The sequence below is a fragment of the Aulostomus chinensis genome, chromosome 11 (genome assembly GCF_037954235.1).
Source record: "Aulostomus chinensis isolate RoL2024-O1b breed Wild chromosome 11, RoL_Achi_v1.0, whole genome shotgun sequence".
Lineage (NCBI taxonomy): Eukaryota > Metazoa > Chordata > Actinopteri > Syngnathiformes > Aulostomidae > Aulostomus > Aulostomus chinensis.
The window spans coordinates 27,343,034-27,361,076 of NC_141330.1; the positions used below are offsets into that span (position 1 = coordinate 27,343,034).

Below are 18,043 nucleotides of genomic sequence, written 5' to 3' on the forward strand. Positions count from 1 at the left end.
GTAAAAGCTGCAGCGGCTTTATTTTGAAAACACAAAGCGGAAATACCGGTGAGCTCGGCTACAGTGACAGCTGCCACAGCTACAGCGGTTCTGTGCCAGACTTGGTTCTACACAGCAGCTTCGTGTAGTCAGCCAGGGAGGCGCGGGGAGCCCGGCGCTGCTCCGTCACGATGCTCGGGAGCATGGCGGAGCGGACACGGAGCGTGCAGCGGCGGAGCAGGTCCTCAGTGGCGGCTCAGCACACCCGGAAGACCCGCGTCACCTTCAGCACAATCTCCGCTCCTGCTGGCGGACTGCGATGGTGACCGCTTCTAAAGTTTTACTCTCAACGGCGCGTCTGTTTCGTCACAGCCGGACGGTTTAACGTCCCTCTGACTCGCAGGTTCCTCGATGGGAGTTTGTGGCGGTCTTCTTCCTGCAGGACGTTTGACCCGCAAAGCCGTCTCCCCCGTCGCAAATCTGGCGCACTGTCCAGCTGCGGCTCGCTAATATTTCCAGCGAAACTACTGGAGTGAACATGGGGGCGAAGCAGAGCAGCCCGACCGCTAACCCCGCTGCTAACGGGCGAACCAGAGCCTACTCTGGCTCGGACCTGCCCTCCAGCACGACCAGCAGCAACGGGAGTAGCAGGACCACGGCCGGGGGTATGAGCTACCACGGGTCCGGAGCCTCGTCCGGCGCCCGCCAGCACACCGCAGCCAGGGCGATATCTGCCGGAGCCTCCGGTACCAGACCACCGTCCGGTATCAACATTCCGAACAGCAGCGGAGCGTACAGCTCTCCGGAGTCCGGCGGCAGCAGCCCGGAGGAGCGCGCCGGCGGAGGGCGCGAAGGTCACCGGCTGCTGATCGGGTCACTGCCGGCGCACCTCTCGCCTCATATGTTCGGAGGTAAGACGACAGAACCGCCAAGACACCGACACATCAGGGCCTGGTCCTGGTCCTGGTTCACACACTGAATTTATGACGTGCAGGTCTGTTGTAAACAGTTGTCACGTTGGTCTTCACCGATCATCTTCGTGATGTTTTAGTGGCGACTTCCACGTTTGCTGCTCTTGAATGTGCCGGCTGATGGACCGGGATGAGGTCACGACCTCAGCCGGCTGACGGGCCCAGTGATGAGCTTCATCTCGGTATTGATAACGTGTTGCTTCTCACTCACGAATCCAGCATCTGTTGGTAACAGTAGCGACCCGGGAGATCCGGCCGGCCGGCGGCTCCTCCAGACTCCGCGGGAGCAGAGCGGATCTCGGTAAACACGCGTGGACAGTGTTGGACCAGGCTGCCAGAGTCCTTCACCAAGATGTTGGGCCCGTAATGGGCTGGTTGGTCCCTGCCACCACCGTGTGTGTGTGTGTGTGTGTGTGTGTGTGTGACAGAGAGAGAGAGAGAGAGAGAGAATCAACATGTAGTGTGCAGCTTCCCACTGATGTAAGACTGCAAATAATCTAAAAACAGCAAATCAATATGTGGTGGCGCCACAAATGTTCAATGATGGAACCTGGAGTCCCTCGACGCTGAAGGAGGAGACGCGGCGGGCCGGAGTCGTGCTGGCGCTCGGCTGTGTTGGCGTTGTGTGAGGCCTCGTGTGTACATGCGTGCATTCATGTGAAAAAGGAGTGTGAGGATTACACACCATCATGTGTGTAAAGATACACACTTGTGTGTTGTTAACATAAACAGTGTGACCCTCCTTGTGATGTCATTGATCTCGTGCGGCGGCTGCTGCGGCGCCCTGAGTTACCTGATGACAGGATGCCACTCGGTTCAGGTCGTCTCGATCAGGTGACTCTTGTTTCCTGGACTGGGCTGCAGCAGCTTTGCGTGAAATGAAGCATGAGTATGAGGTTAACCTCTCTGTGAGGTCATCGATGATGTCAGCACCTCACTACTGTTACACACGTGTGTACCGAACTGTTCCTTTCAGGAACTGGTAACCAGTAGCACACACTGGTGCTTCCCTCGCAGTGGCTGTGTGAGATGATCAGGCTCCCAGGAGTCAGCCGAGAGATGGAGGACAGACGTCATGTAGGAAAGGAAACACGATTGGTCCATGAAACTGGGGCGGCGGGGCCGTGGGAACCGGGTCTGGGAGCTGGTCTAGGAGCTCCTCGTGTACTGAAACAGAAACCAGTACTCACAGGTGTGGCTGACTTGGGCACCCAAGGAATTTACACACTTCTGATACCTGTCACATCGGCTACAGTACTGAACCGCCATATTTGGCTCTGACGGGGTTAACTTCAGCGCCGTGACCAAAGGTCACTGGTTCAAGTCCAGGGTTGGAGGCTCAAATGTCAACCATGTTTGTGGTATTTTTCTCGTAACGTGATCATCAGCAGCCCGGCGAGGTGGTGCTCAACAGCAAACTGGGCGTGAGTCCGAGTTCGCCAGCCGTTCTACTTCTTCGTCATTTCTCAAGCTTGTTTTTCACATCTCCCCCTAAACTGCATCGTCGTGAGAAGCTCCCCCAGAGAGAGTTAGACTGAAAGCTTGGGTCATTTTAATTCTTCCTGTGAGTCTGGAGCATGAACACGCGACACAGACGCTCACTGGCGTGACCTCTTGACCTGCTACCACGGCAACCAGAGGTCCAGGCTGCCAGTGGGCTCGACCAGCTGGTTCTGCAGCACAAGTGATGTCATCATGGCTGACACATGGCCGTGTTCATGGAGGTGACAGACACAGTCGAACTGCTGCGGACCAGACTGTGTGTGTGTGTGTGTGTGTGTGTGTGTGTGTGTGTGTGTGTGTGGTGTCATTTTGTGATGCTTCAATTATCAGAACTCATTGTTCCTAAGAGTCCCTTTGGTCTTTTTCCTTCATACTGGACTGCTTGTGTGTGCAGCTGAGTCTGTTCACTAAAACACATACGCGCGTGCACACACACATACACACACACATACACACACACACACACACAGAAGGTTGTTCATGTGCAAGTCAGCAGACGGGCGTGTAATAATTAACTCAGTTCCTCAAGTTCTCCTTTCTCAAGTAGGCTGCCTGGACAAATCCCATGTTTGGGTCTGCACACACACACACACACACACACACACACACACACACACACACAAAGAGTGCTGTAGACTGAAGAGTGTGGAGGTCGGACATCTTCAGTGCTTCAATTTTTCACTGCAGAACGCTGACGGAGGTGGAAATCATGGAGGAAATGCAGCTTTAACCTTTGACACATTAATCCCACACAAGAACCTGTGTGTGTGCGTGTGTGTGTGTGTGTGTGCGTGTGTGTCCTACTTGAGGAGGAGAAGCAGATAAAAATGTCTTCATTTGTCTGTTGTAGTTGCTCCTCTGGTGTGTGGCAGACATCAATAACCTATAATCAACTATTGATTGGACAACATTTCCATCAAGTCATTTACGTGAGTTTCTTCTTCTTCCATTCATGTTCTTGGTCGCATGCTACAGATCAGAGACAGGGTGATGCCTGAGGACACGCCCACATTACATCACTGCGCTCCTTCTAAAACTGGACCTGGAAGCACTTGCTAAAAATGCAGAACTCCGGAAGTTGGCGACCCTTGCGGGGGCTGGAGCGGCGCCGTGAAGATGTTTGACTGATGTTCGTGATGCAAAAAGCTGCAAACCTCCAGTGGAACCTGAGAGGGAGATTTAGGTGTAAACACACATCAATGCTACGACTAAGATCAGAATAGACCGCACGTCTCAGTACCCGTGATCTGTGTGGCGCCGGCAGCTTCAGCACCATCAGGACAGTTGGCAGCTGCACATCATGAGTATCAATACCAGCAAGGAGCTTATCAGCGCTTCAGCACCAACCCGTTTACGTAGCGGTGCCAGGTAGCGGCCCTCTGAACCCTGTCTCCATGCATCACTGTTGTAGCGTAACGTGAGGCTGTGGTGAAACTGTGTTTGTTCAAACAGCAACACTTCCATGCTGGGAGGGAAAAGTTTCAGCTCACGTTCTTGATATTTGTGTTATCATGGCAACTGTGTTCTTGTTCCCGTGCTAGTAGAACCTCACGAGAGCAGATTTGCCCAGTGGAGCCGCAGCGGTGATTTAGCTGCCTGGCGAAGGAGGAGGAGAAGCAGGCTGATAGCGTCCGCCTGGTCTCCCCATCGAGCCAAAACCAGATTGGCTTTAATGTGGCAAGCTGTCGTGATTCATGAAGAAGCGCTCACGCTCGTCTGCTGAGAGCAACGCCAGTGTGAGGAAATGCTCAGCGAGATGTTCCAGGAGATCATGCACCGCTAAGCTGAGCCCTGCTGGTGTTAGTCGCTGCAGGTTAGCTGAAATCTACCTTGATGAGTTAAGCTGGCGGCTCTCTGCCCTCCTAATCTCTGCTGCTCAGTCCGTTCGTGTGAACAGCACCGCAGTGACGTCACGCAGGTTGGAAGCTCGCTGCTCCTCTTCTTGAGTTGCTGGAGTCTGGAGGTGGGGAGAGACGCTCTGAGTCCCTAACCAGGTTTCTGTAATCAGTTCCTCCTGATGGTCATTAGTCAGGTAGCCGTTTTAACACAAGTAGCACCGAGTTTCTGGCAGTGCTGAATGATCCCAGCTGAATTGCATCAATACACAAGTAGTTGAACACATGTTGGGATGCCGGCCGCCTGACGCGTGTGCTGGAGGTTGTTTCCTGCATCCGTGAGCCCTGATGTCACTGTATGAAGGCAGCTGAACTGCTCCACCATCTTTAGGACATTTGACGCCTCAGTGAAGGCTCGGCTGTCTACACGACACACCGAGGCCCCCTGGACTGGGGGGTTCCTCCTAAAACCCCAAATTATTTGTATGTATCACTGACTGACTTCCACTGATGAGGAAGTCAAAGCTCTTCTCTCCTTGGCACGGCTCACTGTTTAGTGCACTGCTTCTCAACCTATGGTTCGTGAGCTCCCTCAGAGGTACGCAGAGGATCCCAGAAATACTTACTCAAAATGAAACGTTGTCACTCACGCCGCACGCCAAGCCGGAGCACGACGCACCTGCTTCTGCTGACACCCAGGAGCTCTGGCTGCTGCTGCTGCTGCTGCTGCGTGTGTGTGTGTGTGTGTGTGTGTGTGTGTGTGTGTGTGTGTGTGTGTGTGTGAGAGTGTGAGTGAGAGGCTTCTTCCGAGAGGCCATCACGTTTTAATCAGCCATTGATGAGGTGATTGTTTGCTCCAAAGACCACTGGATCCCCTGATCACCAACTCTCTACCATATCATAGATAGCCGCTATCATTTGTACCCACGCGCTGTAACGACTGCGTGAGCCGTGTGTAGCTGAGTAGTGGCGACGCCACTCTAATTCTTGGAGTGTCTCATTGTGTCTGAGGTCATACACGGTTCAACAGTTAGAGAAACACTGATTTGGTGGTTTCAGCCCTTTAAGAACAGAACCAGCACTCAGCCAGTAGTGTACTTTCAGTGTGTGTGTGTGTGTGTGTGTGTGTGTGTATGTGTGTGTGTGTCCTGCAGACATGCCCCCTCCACATATTCAGCATCAGGGCGTCTGGGGTTTGTTTGCCTCTGCACAGACCGCCACCTGCTGCTGCCGCCATGTCTCCTCCTCCTCAGCGAGCCTTCATGTGGGGTTATATGGTCAGTCTGGGGAAATGAGGTGTTGTGTGTGGACATAAATAATCCAGGTGCCTTTTGATTGACTGGTCCTGATGTTTGGTACCACAAGTGCCTCTTTGATGCAAACATGAAAGCATCCTTGCCTCTCTGGTGGGTTTGGCCCTGAGGTCCAGCAGAAGCCCTTCTCTCATCTGTCTCATCCCCAGATCAGACCCTCCTCAGCTGGACTCCCAGCTCCTGCTGGACCTGCTTTAGGAACAGACCTCCCAAGTCTCTAACACAAACCAACAAACTAACTGATCATTGGTTTACAGACTTTTAACAAACTTGATATTTGATTTCATCATCATTACATTGAACATAAGATAACAGCTTTGTTAGTGTCTTCACGACCCTGAGACGAGACGGTGGGTTGTGTGGAGGAGGCTGCAGGAGCTGGTGCAGGAACTGGTGCAGGAGCTGGTGCAGGAGCTGGTGCAGGAGCTGGTGCAGGAGCTGGTGCAGGAACTGGTGCAAGAGGCTGCAGGAGCTGGTGCAGGAGGCTGCAGGAGCTGGTGCAGGAGGCTGCAGGAGCTGGTGCAGGAGCTGGTGCAGGAACTGGTGCAGGAGCTGGTGCAGGAACTGGTGCAGGAGCTGGTGCAGGAACTGGTGCAGGAGCTGGTGCAGGAACTGGTGCAGGAGCTGGTGCAGGAACTGGTGCAGGAGGCTGCAGGAGCTGGTGCAGGAGCTGGTGCAGGAGCTGGTGCAGGAGGCTGCAGGAGCTGGTGCAGGAACTGGTGCAGGACGCTGCAGGAGCTGGTGCAGGAGGCTGCAGGAGGCTGCAGGAACTGGTGCAGGAGCTGGTGCAGGAGGCTGCAGGAGCTGGTGCAGGAGCTGGTGCAGGAACTGGTGCAGGAACTGGTGCAGGAGCTGGTGCAGGAGCTGGTGCAGGAGCTGGTGCAGGAGGCTTCCAGGAACTGGTGCAGGAGGCTGCAGGAGCTGGTGCAGGAGGCTGCAGGAGCTGGTGCAGGAGGCTGCAGGAGCTGGTGCAGGAGCTGGTGCAGGAGCTGGTGCAGGAACTGGTGCAGGAGCTGGTGCAGGAACTGGTGCAGGAGGCTGCAGGAGCTGGTGCAGGAGCTGGTGCAGGAGGCTGCAGGAGCTGGTGCAGGAGCTGGTGTAGGAACTGGTGCAGGAACTGGTGCAGGAGGCTGCAGGAGCTGGTGCAGGAACTGGTGCAGGACGCTGCAGGAGCTGGTGCAGGAGGCTGCAGGAGGCTGCAGGAACTGGTGCAGGAGCTGGTGCAGGACGCTGCAGGAGCTGGTGCAGGAACTGGTGCAGGACGCTGCAGGAGCTGGTGCAGGAGGCTGCAGGAGCTGGTGCAGGAGCTGGTGCAGGAGCTGGTGCAGGAACTGGTGCAGGACGCTGCAGGAGCTGGTGCAGGAGCTGGTGCAGGACGCTGCAGGAGCTGGTGCAGGAGGCTGCAGGAACTGGTGCAGGAGCTGGTGCAGGAGGCTGCAGGAACTGGTGCAGGAGCTGGTGCAGGAGCTGGTGCAGGAGCTGGTGCAGGAACTGGTGCAGGAGGCTGCAGGAGCTGGTGCAGGAGCTGGTGCTTGAACTGGTGCAGGACGCTGCAGGAGCTGGTGCAGGAGCTGGTGCAGGAGCTGGTGCAGGACGCTGCAGGAGCTGGTGCAGGAGGCTGCAGGAACTGGTGCAGGAGCTGGTGCAGGAGGCTGCAGGAGCTGGTGCAGGAGGCTTCCAGGAGCTGGTGCAGGAGGCTTCCAGGAGCTGGTGCAGGAGCTGGTGCAGGAACTGGTGCAGGAGCTGGTGCAGGAGCTGGTGCAGGAGCTGGTGCAGGAGCTGGTGCAGGAGGCTGCAGGAGCTGGTGCAGGAGGCTGCAGGAGCTGGTGCAGGAGCTGGCTTGGGTTCACAAACCAGCTACAGAAGCGTTTGACTTCCAGTCAGAAGAATCTCAGAGCAGCTCTGACAAAACCAGAATAATAAATAAAGCATTGCCGCTTCCAAGTCACCAGTAGAAGCACGGCACTGGGAGGTTTCAGTGCGTAACTGATCAGGCCTGACAAAACAGACCAAAACCTAATAAAAGTAGAGTTTCCTCTTAATGTCGAGCAATCGATGACCCAGGCCCCTTCTTATCAAGACTGAAACGTTAAAATTCCCTCAGTAACATAAAAGAGTCCACAGGTGAGAGGTGAGAACTGCCAGAGCAGAAAAAGGAATGAGGTGGTATAAAAGACTTGTTCAGGGACCAAGCTAGCGACTCGCGGCGCTCCTGCAGCCGTGGACGAAGCTCTGGAAGCGCTGTCGTCGCCGAGCCATCTGTCTGTCTAACGGCGGTTTGGAACACGTCCTCCGAAGGCTCATTGGGACCTTATTGCGTTACAGGAAGTTGTGTATGACATCATCACAGCCAAACAAAGGCCTTGAACAAAGGAAGACAGGAAGAGGATTTTTTTCGTCTTGATGGAAAGCCACAGCACAGTCACATGACAGCTTTGTGGGAGTCAGCAGTGGCGTGATCAGTCGCTCCGCGTGTGACCACAGGAAGTTAAGAAGAGACACCTTCACGTGAGCTGAGGGTGAAAGTCAAACCAGCAGACCCGTCCAACACTTGAGGGCGCTGCCGCAGGGCTGGCCACTGATCAATGAACAGATCGATGACATGATGATTCATAAATCCCTGTGATAGGATGGAGTCCCAAATGTGCTGACTCGGGGCCACAGGCGAGCCTCCTCACAGGGCTCCTCACCCTGTCGTAATCAACACCGAGATGAACACAGATAACGGCTGTGGAGACGGCGCTGAACAATTAATGGAGAGTTGATGGAAATTATGGCCTCAAGGCAGAACGTGAGAGTCAAAGTAAATAATGGTGCTGGGGTTGCTAACCCAGCTCGCCATCTCCACAAAAACTACACCGTCATCATTCCAACACGGTTTTCAATTAAGGTGCGAATAATGACACAGGAATGAAGACGCTGATTTTATGAATCATTTCACAACTGCAGTATCAGTCAAAATAATTAGCATCGCATGTTTCTTCCTCCTCTGTCTGCCTTAAGTCAAACTGGTGATCTGAGCTAAAGCTCGTATCCTGAAGCAGACGCTCACAGGTCCGAATCAAACGCTCTTTTGGCAAAACTAGAAACGATGTTCCCCTGGCTGGGCCCGAGCTGTAGATCCTAAACGCATCTACCAACTGTGATGCACTTGGGATGTCAAAGTATGAGAACTGGAATCCAGAAAACTCAGGACGAGATGTTCACAAATGTGCCAGCAGGTGGTGAGCACCTGTAGAAACTTACAGCGGGTTTGCCTTTAGTTGGGAGTTGTAGTCCAACGATGGGTACAGGAGAGGGACCTGAGCCAGAGTAGAATCTCAGGTCTTGAGGAAAGACACACCCTTTTGTCATTGGGTGTTTCAGTCTTTCACCACGACTCCCTCCTCGAGGTGGCCCGCTGTGGGGTGAGCAGACGCATGCAGTGTGTAATGAATGCTCAGTGTGTTTGAGAAAAGGGTGGCAAGCTTCAAGAAATGTGTCGTAACAACTGTGATAGACTCAGATAACGGACCTTTAGAACGGCTCCCTCAGCCTCGCTCATCAGGGTTGATTGGGTTACAACATTTCCTTTGATAGCTCAGCACATTTACTGCACAGAGCCCATCAGTGTGTGGTGACTGTGAAAGAAGTGCATGAAATAATCCTTTTAAATAATCATGGCTGTGACTCGAGGTCCTCCGGCTCTACTTTCCTTAATTACACGGTTGTTTTGGCTGCTGGTTGTGTCAGATATTTCTTCCGTTGCCTCATCTGATCTGTTCCACCGTTCCTCTGTTGTTGGGGGTAATTTACTACGCGCGTTGTTGGCCTGAGGCGGTGCATGTTTCCGATCATCATGCTACATTCTAGACTTCATTCACCGTTTGTTTTCATGACTCACGGCAACGGAATCCTGCCGTCTGGCGGCAAAGCACAGTTGCAGTGGACAGCTGCAGGCTACTCAGGTTCAGCTCTGCAGGTACGAGCTCAGTCACAAGTGCACGAGGACGCATTCTGCAGTCTAATTTCCTGGAGAGAGCCGAGCCGCGCGGCCGGCCGGATGAGTCATCAGCCTCATGAAGGGTGTGCAGCTTTGACTTCTGGCTTCTGTCAGAATGACGTCTTGTGGCGATTCAGTCTCGTCTCTCGCAGGTGGCTACACCTAGGACCCGCGTCCCTCTTGGTCAGGAGCTGTAGAGAGGGGGTGTCCTGTGGTTTGTGCGTTCATGTGTGTGATGTGTTTGTGTGAGTGTGGTATGATGAACGCAAGTAAGTGGCAGGGAAGTCGCCGTCTGATTGCACTCTCGTAATCATCGCCTCAGTTTCCCTGCACGTAGACGTTTCCTCTCCTCGACTGTTGACTGAGGCCGGCCGCTCACAGCTGCTCTGATAACAGCCCCCTGATAAGAAGAGCTGGACTTGGTCCCTGTAACCGTAACAATAAAGACCTTCTTCCCCTCTGTAACCCTAATGACCCGTGACAGGGAGACTGGATTTGTTGTTTGTATGACTGCTGGAGATAGAAACCATGTCAAAGTAACATTTCGAGTGTCTTTATAAACACTATCTCAACAGAAAACTAGCAGGTGCAACAGGCTGCTGGTCACTAAGGACACTGAGGTGTGTTTGTAGTCCAACAGAATGTTAGCATGTCAGGGATGAGGTATGTTTGTAGTCCAACAGAATGTTAGCATGTCAGGGATGAGGTATGTTTGTAGTCCAACAGAATGTTAGCATGTAAGGGATGAGGTATGTTTGTAGTCCAACAGAATGTTAGCATGTCAGGGATGAGGTATGTTTGTAGTCCAACAGAATGTTAGCATGTCAGGGACGAGGTATGTTTGTAGTCCAACAGGAAGCTGGCATGTCAGGGATGAGGTATGTTTGTAGTCCAACAGAATGTTAGCATGTCAGGGACGAGGTATGTTTGTAGTCCAACAGGAAGCTGGCATGTCACGTGTTTTAGAGTGATTTGTTCAGTTGTCTGTATTTTCTAATTTACCTTTGTAGTTGCTCTGATAGCCAAACGTGTAGCGAGGAGGACGGCAGGTATGAAACACCTTTGAAAGAGCAACATTTTACTTTCATGATGAGGTAAACTAATGAGCAAACAAACTCAAAATGCAGACAGTAGTGACACTTTGTGGTGACGGTGCTATCTGTGCCAGCAAAGTACTAAGTACTATTAGATCTGACGTAGTACATGAGGATATGATTAGTAGTACATGCTGTCTGTATTGGCATGGAAGTGACATCATTCATCTTTTCTCCGTGTTACGATGGAGGCAGGATAAAACCACTGCATCTCCTTCAGTCTCTTCATCGAGTCCAAGTTGAAGTGTTCAGCGTAAATGGAGTCTAGTTGTGCTTCGGTGAAACACTCACTTGCTCTTCTCGATTGTTGCGGTGAGACAGCAGGAGACCAGAAGCGTCTGGTGGCCATGAGGGTGAAACCGGTTCAGAGCAGCTGGGGCTGAACCACAGTCTCAGTGGCCCCCTAAGATGCTGCACGGTCAAGGCAGCAGGAAGTGGCCTTGACGAGTGGCGAGATTGCTCACATATCAGCCGTCAATCACGTTGAGCTCAGACATGCAAGCACGGAGGGGGCGTGGCCTAACGTACTGTCTCTGCTCATACTTGCGCTGATATGCACTGCAGCCTGTGGGAGGTGTTTGGGTTCTGTCTTCTGTTCGTTCATGGATTTTTATTAGCATTTGAAATCAGCGGTTTTGTAACTTATATTGTAACATTCAGTGCCTTCACTCATGTTAACATTTAAAAGAGGGCATATCAATGCATGGTGGGTGGAGATGTGGAGCAGCTCAGTCTTCTCTGTCCAGGACGAGTGTGAGTGTCTATGGAGGGACAGCTGTAGGTCTCAGCACCGGTCCAGGTATCAGGACCGTTTGAACAAATATAAAACTGTAAAGATTAGACGTCATTCAAAAGGACTTCTGAACATTCTTAAAACTAAAGTGAGGGGCGGCGTGGCTCAGAGGGCGAGCGGCCATCGAGCAACTGCAGGGTCGCTGGTTCCATCCCCACTTCCCCCGGTGACCACGTCCAAGTGTCCTTGAGCGAGATACTGAGCCCCGAACTGCTCCTGATGGCAACCCATCCAGGGTGAACCCCGCCTCTCACCCACTGTCAGCTGTGATAGCCCCCCCACCCCCACGATCCTTAACAGATAAGCTGTGTAGAAAGTGGTTGGATGGATGGATGGATGATGGATGGATGGGTGGATGGGTGAATGGATGGATGGATGGATAAATGGATGGGTGGATGGATGGATGGGTGGATGGATGGATGGATGGATGATGGATGGATGGGTGGATGGATGGGTGGATGGATAAATGGGTGGATGGATGGATGGATGGATGGATGGATGGATGGGTGGATGGATGGATAAATGGGTGGATGGATGGATGGGTGGATGGATGGGTGGATGGATGGATGGGTGGATGGATGGATGGATGGATGGATGGGTGGATGGATGGATGGATGATGGATGGATGGGTGGATGGATGGATGGATGTGTGGATGGATGGATGGGTGGATGGATGGATGGGTGGATGGATGGATGGATGGATGGATGGATGGATGGATGGATGGATGGATGGGTGGATGGATGGGTGGATGGATGGATGGATGGAGAACCAAAGTGGGGGAATCTCTCACATGTGAAAACAAAATCCTTCTGTCACCTCTGATGAGGAGGATTAATCTCTGGCCTTGTGAGTATTCCTGTGTACTGGTGTGCCGGAATGCCCTCTGGTGGACAGAATGTGCATCACTCCTTTTATACGCTACAGTGAAAGATCAGAATAAAAAATGACAGGAAGGAATGGAAGATGGAACGTTTGATATATCATAAATATGATAGCTCACATCCTGTTGTGATTTTTGTGGAGATTTAATTCGGTGCCGGTTTAAGAGGAACAGAGCCCAAACTGGAGCTGAGTCGTCTGAGTGCTGCGAGAGGAGAAACAAACCTGGGGATTCAAATCTTGAGTTGATCTTTCGAGCACCTGACCTCAGAGACGTTCCTCAGCCACCTCCGATCTCGTCTTCACTGCTCCACGTCTTTGTTTCCCTCCAGACTTCAAGTGTCCTGTGTGCTCCAAGTCCGTGGCCTCTGATGAGATGGACCTTCACCTGGTCCTGTGTTTGACCAAACCCAGAGTGACGTACAACGGTGAGCCTGCTCTCTCTCTGCATCCATGCTCGTCCAGGACTGACCAGCCAGGTTACCACCTGATAAATGAGTATTTACTGAGTTTAAGGGGCAAAACTATTAACCAGTGCAGGGGAATGAAACAGCAGCAGGAGACGCTTCAAGGTCAGAGGTCAACGCCATCTTCTTCACACAGGACAAACTATGGTGCTGATAGAGGCTGATGGAATGTTTTCTCCTTCCTCCACAATAAAAATCATTGTCAGAGTAGAAAATGACTGTTGCGTGTGTGTGTGTGTGTGTCTCTCTCTCTCTCTCTGTCTGTCAGAGGACGTCCTGACCAAGGATACAGGAGAGTGTGTGATCTGCCTGGAGGAGCTGCTGCAGGGTGACACCATCGCTCGCCTGCCCTGCCTCTGTATCTACCATAAAGGGTATGACCAGCCTGCACGCCGCCATGACCTCACAGATTGCTGGCCCATCTCAGGACTCACACGTAGACCAGTCGCACTCATTCACAGCTCCACACAGTTTAGAGTGAGAGCATCCGGAGAGAAGCGACCCTTCCTGAAGCGGCCTGTAGCTAACAGCTGTTTCTCTCCTCCAGCTGCATCGACGAGTGGTTCGAGGTGAACAGATCGTGTCCGGAGCATCCGTCTGACTGAGGCAGGTAACAGCAGCTGTTCAGACAGGACGCCGTCAGCTCGTCGGGCAGGGGATGCGTGACTTGGCTGTACATATAGATGTGAAACCCACACAGACACGTGATCGACCCGCTGTGACGACTTCCTGTCTGACAGATGTGGTGCGTCCACGTGCAGCTGCTGACGCCTGGCAGCCTGCCATCGTGTTAACTGATGGTCTCTTCTAACTCTGATGTGTTGGTTGTTGCGTGACAGGCCCCGCCCACAGACATGTGATTTACTCAGAGGATCCCGAGGCTGATTGACACCGTCGCCACTGTGATCACGTTGACCCCCCCCCCCCACCCCCACCCCCAGGAATGTAGAACCACGGCGTGCCAGCTCTCGACACAACAATCTTCAGGGACACTGTTGCACACCCAGACTGCTGGTCCCCTCACATCCTCTCCTCCCTCCACCGCCAGACTCTGGACTTGGTCCTGGAGGTGGAGGACGGGGGGTGGAGGACCTCCCTCCTCTCCTCCTTCAGTGCCTTGTTGTCATGCGACCACGCTGGAGCACAAGCCAGATGTTCACACGATCAGACCGTTGTCAGCAACAGCACCAACATTTTCAGAACGGAAGCTGTTGCAATAAAGGTGCCAATCAACTGCGAATATTCTCCCAAACACACACACACACACACACACACACACACGCTCAACCTTGTTGTAGCTGAGCCGGAAATTAGTTCTTGACCTTGAAAAGTATCTTGGGACAAACATTGATCCCCGTTGGTTGATAAAGACTATGAAGGACTGAGAGCTCCAGGATCTGAACCCAGAGTTCAGAACTCATGGTCTCAGGAGGACTGAAGTGGAGCAGGTTCACAGCAGCGAGCTCCTCCTCTACATGTCGGACCGGCTTTGATCAGTTCTGTGGTTTCAGCTCCAGAGTCCAGGGGGTCCCAGGACCCTCTGAGGAACACAGCAGAAGAGGGTTTCCAGACATTGATAGGGATCCCTGTAATGATGAAGGGAGTCTGCTGAGGCGGGTCAAGGGCCTCCAGGTGCAGCAGGACTCTGAATGATCCAATGGATGGATGTGCAGCTAAGAGGCATTTTCTAGCATCACTGTGTGAATCGTGGAGGCGAGCCGCTGATTCTGTCTCACCAAAGCTCAGTTTTAGCTCTGCTATCACCAACATTTGTCCTCTTCTGACCCCGCCAGGCACAAGAAAGTAAAGACGCAGCCTCGCTAGCCAGGCCTGCATGCTGGACCATGTTTGAAATGACGGTTTGGCAGCAACCACACGTTTCCTCCTGGACGTGTGGAAGGAGCTCATTTCCTCCCAGTGATTCTACAGTTCCAACAACACCAATGTAACCACAAAGGCCATCAAACCTGATATCAGACTTGCCTGACAAATGGACCCTCGCACCCACGCCAAGATCGGGGGGGGGGGGGGGGGGCTGTTGATATCTGGATGTTGCAGGAAGAGCAGACTGTGCTGCAGACATCACCTCCTGTGTCCACTTAGCGTACAGGAGGTGATGTTGCTGCGCATCAGGTGAAGTCGACACAGAGTCAGGTGGTGTTTGTTCCATCAGGCTTACTTCCTGTAACCACTAGGTGGCGCAAAGACTTAAACTCAGCCTGTAGACATCTTCAACCGAAGATGTCTACAGTTACTGCAGTTTCCTGGTCTATTGTTAAAAATCAAACATGGCCGCCTCCTCGCCACAGTAACCTCTCAGTCTCCACAATAACCCCTGACTGATGATCTGATGCATCATCTTGGAGGAAGTGTAAAGCAGTTTGTTGCCACCAGGTGGCGGTACATTTATGGAGGGGTTCTTCTGGGGTCTAGGCTCCGCCCCTCCACCTAGTTTGGTGCCAATCAGCCACGTAGTCTGTGTGTGAGCCTGCTGGCTGGGGGGGTGCGTGACCTGCTTGTCCCAGGTTCTGCAGACACAGCAGTGAGTGGACATGAGGGTCTCCATCCCCCCTCAGGTGAACTCACCGTGGAGGCGGAGCTCGTCTGTGATGTCACTAGGCTCCAGGACTCATCAGGAATCATTTCTTCTAGATCTTTAATGTTCTTTAACAACAAATAAGCTGCTTCTTCATCCCCATGGTGACCGCCTCCCTCGAGATGCCTGACAAGGCTCAGCATCTTTAGACGTCTCCACTCTTAACTCTGGGCTCTATTTTCAACCCTTTTTGGGTCCATGATTGATGAGATTAAAAACGACTGAATGTAAAGGTAGAACACTGGAACCAGCAGCCATGACAAAAACTCAGAACTTGTTGGAGTCAGGAGCTTTTTATTTGTAAACCACTGACGTTGGCATCAGTGAGTGACGCCATCACTGAAAGACACGCGTGTAGCAGAAGTGATGTCTGTTGGTGAATGCTGCAGAATCATGTGGGTCCATGTGAATGAACCCAGACGTACAGGAACAAGAGCCCAGACTGACAGGCAGAGTTGTCGTCTCAGTACAAGAGGACGTGATGGCGTTGGTGGGTGCAATATATTATTACATCTTCCTCAGTGAGCCGGATTATCACATCTCAACTGACTGGGACTCAGCTGGAGGTGCAGAAACGCCTCAGCGCTCTGACTACTGTACTTCACTGTTTCCCCACACGGTGGTGCTGCAGACTCAGCTGAGCCCTCATCTCAAACTCTGGTCTCTCTGACTCTCACAAATAATTAATTCTGTTCTGACTAAGTTGGATACTGATAATTATAACGTCTGAGAATTCACTTGTGTTTTAGAGTAAAACTGTAACAGACCTGGCCTTTCTAGATATGATGATGGCGTTCATCCGTCCTCTGAGCAACATGACTCCTCCCACCAGCAGCAGAGAACAAGAGGAAAGCACTGTGAGAAGGTTGAATGGTGTCAGACATCCAGACCAGACTAGTGTGGGATGTCAGTCACATGACTCCAGGTGGTGAGATGGTCCAGCTGGGACAGTCAGCGACCCTACCCTCCCTAGAGGGCGGCCCGTCCCAGCACACCTACCAGGGCTTCTGGACTACAGGTGCTGTCCACCTCACGAAGGCAGCTGGACTGGAGGTACGACGGAGTCCCGACAGTCTGAGCCTTACGAGCTCCTACGCAATCGCGAGCACTTCCTGGTGTCGTGTTTCAAACGTTCGTTTCTGGGCACCTCTGAGCCAAATGTGTTACCAGTGGATTGTAACAGTTTGTGCTGAACCACAATAAACAGTTCTTTTATGTAAACCCTAACCAGAGTGAATTTGTGGTCGGTACCTCATTCATGTTTGGCGTCGAGCTGGAGTAGACTGACTATTACAAAGATACCGGTGGGCATAAAAGACATTTCTAAGAGAAGAGAAACGAGAGAGAACAAAAAATAACCGACGTTTACACTCAAGCTCAAAGGTAAAGATCCACAGAATGTGTGTCAGTGACTCGACATCCTGGTCGGAGACCTGTGAAGGGAACATCCACGAGCTCACGAGCAGCGTCTCAGTGCGGTTGGTGTCGGCGAGCGCCTGCCCTCCACACACGCTGGGGTCCAACACTGACCCCTGCAGAGCTCCATACAAGGCTGGGAGATGACGAACCAGGAAACAGTGGCCTCAAACAGGATTGAGAGATTTGTGATGTCATCGTCAGCGCATATTTTCAACATCAATAAACGGCTGCTGAACAACTGCTTTGTCTCAATATTCTGTGCGACAATTCAGCTGGAAGGGGATGTCAGGGCCTGGGGTCTAGGCCCCGTGATGACACACATTTCTGGCATTGTCAGCGTGGCTGATCGAAAAATGTGACGAGATGTTTCATCTCTCCTCTGATCCAGAGTGAGATTCACCAGGAGCTGAATTTTGGTCGTACGTGATTGATAATCTGAGAATTCGCCGGTCTGCCTTCATCATTGGTTTACATATCTGAGCAAAATCGGTCACACAAACAGAGAATTGTATTTATACTGTTGTTTTTCCCCCTTTAGACGGAAACACACCAAAAGCACCGCAACAAACAGTCCAATAAATAAAATAAAATGTACACATTCATACACACCTCCAATCTGACAAATGAGGAAGGAAGAGGGGTTTTTTGTCTTTGACAAGTCCTTGTGAAACTGTCCGTCTCAGACACTCTCCTGCTGTGATTTTGCTCCCTGATCAGCCCAAATGAGTCAAACCGAGAGAACCTGTCTGCTAGCGTCGTGCGTCGAGCGTGCCACAGTCCTCCTCCCTGCACCCTGTCAGTGGAATTGGAGCCTCTTCTCCCCCAGAAACAGTTTCTCTTCCTCCTCCGAGACCTGGTTTCCCTTCACACTGTAGGAACACAACCAGGCACAATCATGCATGCAGTGACACTCGTTCTTACACCGTTCTCACACAATATGCTGCTGACTGGGTTTATTGTCAGAGCCAGACAAGCAGAGAAGCCCCTCTCTCCAGAATCAACTGGACGGCTGGATGCTAGTTAGCTTAGCCACAGTAAACGCTAGCAGTAGCAGCAGAACGAGGTCTCGGAAGTCATCACCAACTTTCCTCTAAGACAGTCTTTGCCTTCAATAGTAGAAAAAAGGTTGAGCTACAAATTCACTGTGAAAAAAACTGTTGAATATGATGGGCCGATGTTAGGTATGTGTCAGATAAGTAACCGGAACTACT

At 52.2% G+C, this 18,043-nt stretch overlaps 2 protein-coding genes and 1 long non-coding RNA gene across 9 annotated transcripts in view; 1 reads left to right on the top strand and 2 right to left on the bottom strand.

The window, feature by feature from the left end:
• On the top strand, window positions 1-17,051 carry znrf2b (zinc and ring finger 2b). Of its 3 annotated transcripts, none has more exons than XR_015118609.1 (5): window positions 1-890; window positions 12,683-12,778; window positions 13,086-13,191; window positions 13,365-13,562; window positions 13,657-17,051. XR_015118609.1 is itself a non-coding variant. In XM_086219251.1 (5 exons), exons 1-4 carry the CDS (start codon window positions 518-520, stop codon window positions 13,420-13,422), a joined length of 633 nt encoding a protein of 210 aa, XP_086075377.1. In that variant the 5' UTR covers window positions 2-517; the 3' UTR covers window positions 13,423-13,427; window positions 13,657-17,051. The 3 variants fall into 3 exon arrangements, 2 of the variants coding, with proteins under 2 accessions (XP_086075377.1, XP_086075376.1); XM_086219251.1 differs by having other exon boundaries at window positions 2-890; window positions 13,365-13,427; XM_086219250.1 differs by having other exon boundaries at window positions 2-890; window positions 13,365-13,423.
• Window positions 7,704-9,171, bottom strand: LOC147253895 (uncharacterized). Its single transcript, XR_015118610.1, has 3 exons — window positions 9,116-9,171; window positions 8,848-9,001; window positions 7,704-7,963 (listed from the first exon to the last, which is right to left on the bottom strand). It is a non-coding gene; the product is annotated as an uncharacterized LOC147253895 (long non-coding RNA).
• Window positions 15,694-18,043, bottom strand: part of nod1 (nucleotide-binding oligomerization domain containing 1) — a 12,826-nt gene continuing 10,476 nt past the window's right edge. For all 5 annotated transcript variants that reach the window (XM_086219246.1, XM_086219245.1, XM_086219244.1 and 2 more), the window contains exon 12: window positions 15,694-17,701. In XM_086219246.1, coding sequence (XP_086075372.1) covers window positions 17,629-17,701 — 73 coding nt within the window. In that variant the 3' untranslated portion in view covers window positions 15,694-17,628. The remainder of the gene's footprint in view (window positions 17,702-18,043) is intronic.